Source organism: Lipophrys pholis (genome assembly GCF_963383615.2).
Source record: "Lipophrys pholis genome assembly, chromosome: 1".
Classification (NCBI taxonomy): Eukaryota; Metazoa; Chordata; class Actinopteri; order Blenniiformes; family Blenniidae; genus Lipophrys; species Lipophrys pholis.
The window spans coordinates 3,122,202-3,126,801 of record NC_137635.1 but is presented as its reverse complement, the minus strand read 5'-3'; the positions used below and the strand labels follow the sequence as shown (position 1 = coordinate 3,126,801).

Here is a 4,600-nt window from a genome sequence, read left to right as displayed (position 1 = left end):
ATCGGCAATCATGGGAATTAGTTACATCATTTCACCAAATCGAACTAATCATTTCCAGGATGCCACAGAAGCAGATAGAGCCATTAGGAAAAAAATGAAGCTCTTAAATTCTATAATTGACATCTATATCTTGAAGGGGCCCCGGAAATTGCATTATTTGGCATCGAGAATCCGAGCTGAGGGGAAGAGAGACCACTTGGGACGCATGTAGGGCACTACTCCCTGGTCATAGTCCCCCATTCATTTTATCCCAGTGTAACAACTTAAGACACAGCAGAAAACTGGTAAAATGTCTTAATCATCGCTATTTACTATTTTGAACCTTTGATTTCAGCCGGCCAGGTCTTCCATTTTAGTGGTTTTCTCCTAACGTACCCTCATAATAAAGCAGGATCTGGTTTAGGCCCTCAGACCACTGATGTCTATCAGCACAGGTCACTGTCCGAGGGCAAGTGGAGCCTTCAGCAAGATGAGTGGATCGCGACTTTCCCTCAACACATCGTCAAGAGAACAACCTCTCCTGCCCTCACACATTCCTGCATTCTTTGGCTTTCTTTCCGAGCAGGTAACACAAGTGGATATTGTTGACAGCATAAACTGGCTTAATGTTGCTGGCTACATTTTGAGTGGTTTTATTAATTATTCTGCAACTGTCCAACCGTAGTTAAATCGAAGTATTGGAAAAATCCAAGATCATCACGCCAAGACACATTTGAAAATAACAAAACAAAAACTGTAAAAGCTGCATATAAATCGGTTTAATAAAGAACAAGACACGAGAATAGAAAGATTGACAAGAGAAGGGAAAGATACTCAAACAAAAGACACTTAAACTGCTGCACAAGAACATAGAGAAATGATAGGAAACAGTAAGGTTAGGGTGCACTGGATGCCAGCAGATAAATCCAATTTGATTGCAGATGGAAACACATCCACAGTGCACTCAGGTTGACCTGCAAACCAAAACATATGAGAAAATGGATTCATTCCGCGTGAAAACAAGCAATGGCCAATTTGGAGACAACAGGTTTGTTCTGTTATTTTTGTCTTTGTCATAGGAGGAAACATTTTTAATCAATGAAAGGTGAAAGTAGACAAATGTGCTAAATCACTTTTTATGTAATAAACTTCTAATAAATACTGAATTGCGAGAAAGTGAGCAATATTCTGATGGAAAACGTTATACAGTGTTAAACGATACAAATAACGTCGCCACAAATGGCATCACACCCCAGCTGACAACCGGCTTTCAATTTTACAGTCGCAAAATAGTGTAAATGTTTGCATTACAAACTATAAAAGGCGTCTATTTGAGTGCTTATTTGCAACAGCCTCCGATACAAAAACTGAAAAAAGGACTTTGGAGTTCTCATCTGTCTATCTTTCAGCTGTCGGATATTGAAAAGTGGGCGGACGAAGATACAGATCAGCATATGCTGCAGCTGGACGTGCTCTCGGTAAACAGAACAGCTCACAGAGTCAGGTGCAGGCAAACTGCTCTGGTATGAAGTCCTGTGAGCCGCGGACGAGAGGAGGACTCACTTGGGCTTTGTCTCAGCGTCTGTGACTTGGCGGATAAAGATGGCGTCCTCCGGGTGGCTGATGTCGCCTTTCTCGTGCATGTAGGAGGAAGCGATTGCGAGCATGGTGCCGTCGTTATTGAAGGCCAATGACGCAATGCTAGTCGGATAGCGGTGGAATTGACACAGGCGCTTCTTGTTGAATGGATCCCAAATGTTGACAAAGCCGTCTGAGCCACCTGGTCAGAGGAGAGGCTCAAGGTCATCCTCAAAGGTTTTAGGCGTGCTTACCGCTGAGATATGATCTATATTAACCAAACGTGGCAGCTCAATGACAAAAGGTCACAGGAAGAACTTTTGAAAACCAACATAATCCACGCGTGTATCAAAGTGCTAACTGGCCAATCTTACCTGTGGCAAAGGTGTTATGAACGCTGTGGAATGAGATGGCGTTGACGGGGTAAACGTGCTCGATTCCCTCTTCCTTCAGTCTGTGGCACTTGAAGGCATACTTCTTCTTCTGAACCTCCTGGCTTGGGTCCAGGTACTCCACAGCCACACGTCCTTCGATTGAACTCAACACGTAGCCCTGAAGCAACGACAGGTTACCGTCACACTTCCTCACATCAAAAAACTTGCAGCTGCAACACGACACTTCATTAACGGAAGACTGGCTGTTGAATTTTAACACGGCCGGTGTGCCTCTTTGACGGGCTGAACAAAGAGTTTGATTCAACTTTAATACCGACCTGTTTGTTGGGGAAGGCTCTGATGCAGCGAGTCTGATACTTGAGACTGGACTCCCTTCTTTGCTGCACGTAGCCCATGTTCCTCAAATCCCACACTAGGACTCGTCTCCCAGCTGTGCCGACAATCAGCCGGTCTCCGGCCACAGACAAGGTGTACACCTTTGACAAAGATCACAAACACAAAACCTGAAGATGAAACCATTTTCTAAACACATCTAAAAGACAAGGACTGCGAACAAAAAACATTTTTATATTCAATATTTTAATTTGTTTGTGTTTTCATTAAGGCATCTTGAAAATATGTCTTGTTGTCTGGTGTAGGTGTTAGGATTTTAAACTAAATCAAATACAAAGCTTGAAAAGGACACAAAAAAAAAAAACCTAACTTGAAGAAAAAAAGGTTTAGGCACTCGTGCCTCTGCTGTAGTACCTTTTCAGGCTGTGTAAAGGTGCCGGCATTGCAAGGTGTCCGTGGGTCCCACAGCCGAACTGATCTATCCCAGCTACCCGTTACCATGACGTTAACCTCCGGACAGTACTCCACACAACGAATGGGGGCATCATGCATCCCAACCACAGTGCCTGTTTAAAAGGAAGCATAAACATTGTTAGTAAATGAGCATGATACATGTAATAAAGGACACAAGGACAGTTAGTACATGAAAGCATTGCCACATACCTTGGTCTGTGTTCAAATCGTGAGTTTTTAATTGTGAATCCAAACCTCCACTCCAAGAGTGTGTCGGGTCCTGTGAGCAAAAGGTGAAATTCTTGACTTAGTCTGCGATAGCAGGACACCCACAAGACAGGCAAATTAAAAGGCAAGAAGAAAGCAAAGCAAAAAAAATTGAAATCTTTGACCTACATAAAAAGCACAATCAAGAACAGGGGCTGTGTGCTGGTACTTCATGCGCATGGTGTTTCCCCCAACATCGAAGAGGCGAACAGTGCAGTCCCAGGATGAAACCAAGAGGAACTGAGCAGTGCTGGGGCTGAACTTGACAGCAGAGATGCTGTCCTCTGGTCCCTGGTTCAGCTTGTATTCGTTTGAGCCAGTCATCTGCAGAGGAAGAGAAAACAGACTAAATTGACACCGTGTTATACTTGATGATTTAATGAAACATCACAACTGTAAATTAGCAGATTCAAGAGCAGGCGTTATTGCAGTCGCAATACTGTGTTATGCACACAACTGGTAAAACATTAATGATTTACATATATGACACTGCCATATCATTCCACTAATTTAAGCTTTATATTTCACACAGACGTTAAATTCACATAACGGACTTTGCGGGAGGTGAATGGACAAAAATCCAAAGCTTAAACAAATTCATCGCTTTAATTAACGTGTGGTTTAAAAAATAAATAAATAAATAAAATAAATGTTTTGATGAGCAATTGATAAAGGCTTTTAGGGAGATCATTTCGAAAGAAATACAGGATGCATGACTTAAGATAGACTCTGGGTTGACCTGCAGAGAGAAACACAGTGCAGAGAGAAGCTAACTGCGGATCAATAGAACATTTTGTTTTGCGATTGAAGTAAATTCAGTCTCCCATTACAGACAGCGTGTTTAGCTAACCTCCGCTAAGCTCCGTGCTGTTTCACACTTCCAGGTAAATTGTGCTATTTTCATCATTCAAAATCAAATGCTTGAGTAACGACTGCTCACTTAATGTGGAATTGCGGTTATAATCATTCACACCAAGAGACTACAAGCGCTCTAGATCTACATTTTACGGAGCCACACCGGTGTTCGCTAACTAGCATTAGCCTGCAACGTCTACGTCCCTGCTGCTTGAAATCTAATCTGACTTACCACTGCTGTTTGGTGTTCTTCAGACGCAGCCAAATCTCTTAAGTGACCTGCTTAGTTGTTGTACCTGGGGCTACAGTAATAATTTTAGATGAAATATCTTTAAAATGTCAGACAGCAGTGCGGCTACATCGAGCTAGCCCCGTTGTAAAGCGCTACCGAAGCTGAGCTCGATGCTGATTGGTTGAAGCGAATATTCAAGTGCGCGCCAGTGATGTGATTGGTTGGTGTTTACAGTAACTTTACTTCCGTTGTGTCCACACAGATCACGTGACACAGGTCCGCTCGCCCCCTTCTCATAGACACGTGTTTATTTAGACATCTCTGCAATTTTATTTATGAGCAAAATGTAGAATAAGATAAAACGTTGCACGGTGAAAGAAACCATTAAATCGGTAACGTTAAAAGTACTATGTGTAACCTTCATGAATCACAATGGCCCTTCGCAATAACATCTACCACTGCATGTATGGAGTTTAATACGGTTTCTTTGCATTCCTCTTGTAGTTTG

General features: G+C 42.5%; 1 protein-coding gene across 2 annotated transcripts; it reads right to left on the bottom strand.

The window, feature by feature from the left end:
* Positions 1-743: 743 nt before the first annotated feature.
* bub3 (BUB3 mitotic checkpoint protein) lies at positions 744-4,294 on the bottom strand. 2 transcript variants are annotated; one of them, XM_080483676.1, is made up of 8 exons: positions 4,093-4,294; positions 3,135-3,329; positions 2,949-3,018; positions 2,700-2,851; positions 2,270-2,428; positions 1,932-2,109; positions 1,543-1,759; positions 744-953 (listed from the first exon to the last, which is right to left on the bottom strand). In XM_080483676.1, the coding sequence occupies exons 2-8, from the start codon at positions 3,327-3,329 to the stop codon at positions 944-946; spliced, it is 981 nt and encodes a 326-aa protein (XP_080339802.1). In that variant the 5' UTR covers positions 4,093-4,294; the 3' UTR covers positions 744-943. The 2 variants fall into 2 exon arrangements, with proteins under 2 accessions (XP_080339802.1, XP_080339803.1); XM_080483677.1 differs by lacking the exon at positions 744-953 and having other exon boundaries at positions 1,399-1,759; positions 4,093-4,271.
* Between the last annotated feature and the right edge of the window lie 306 nt (positions 4,295-4,600).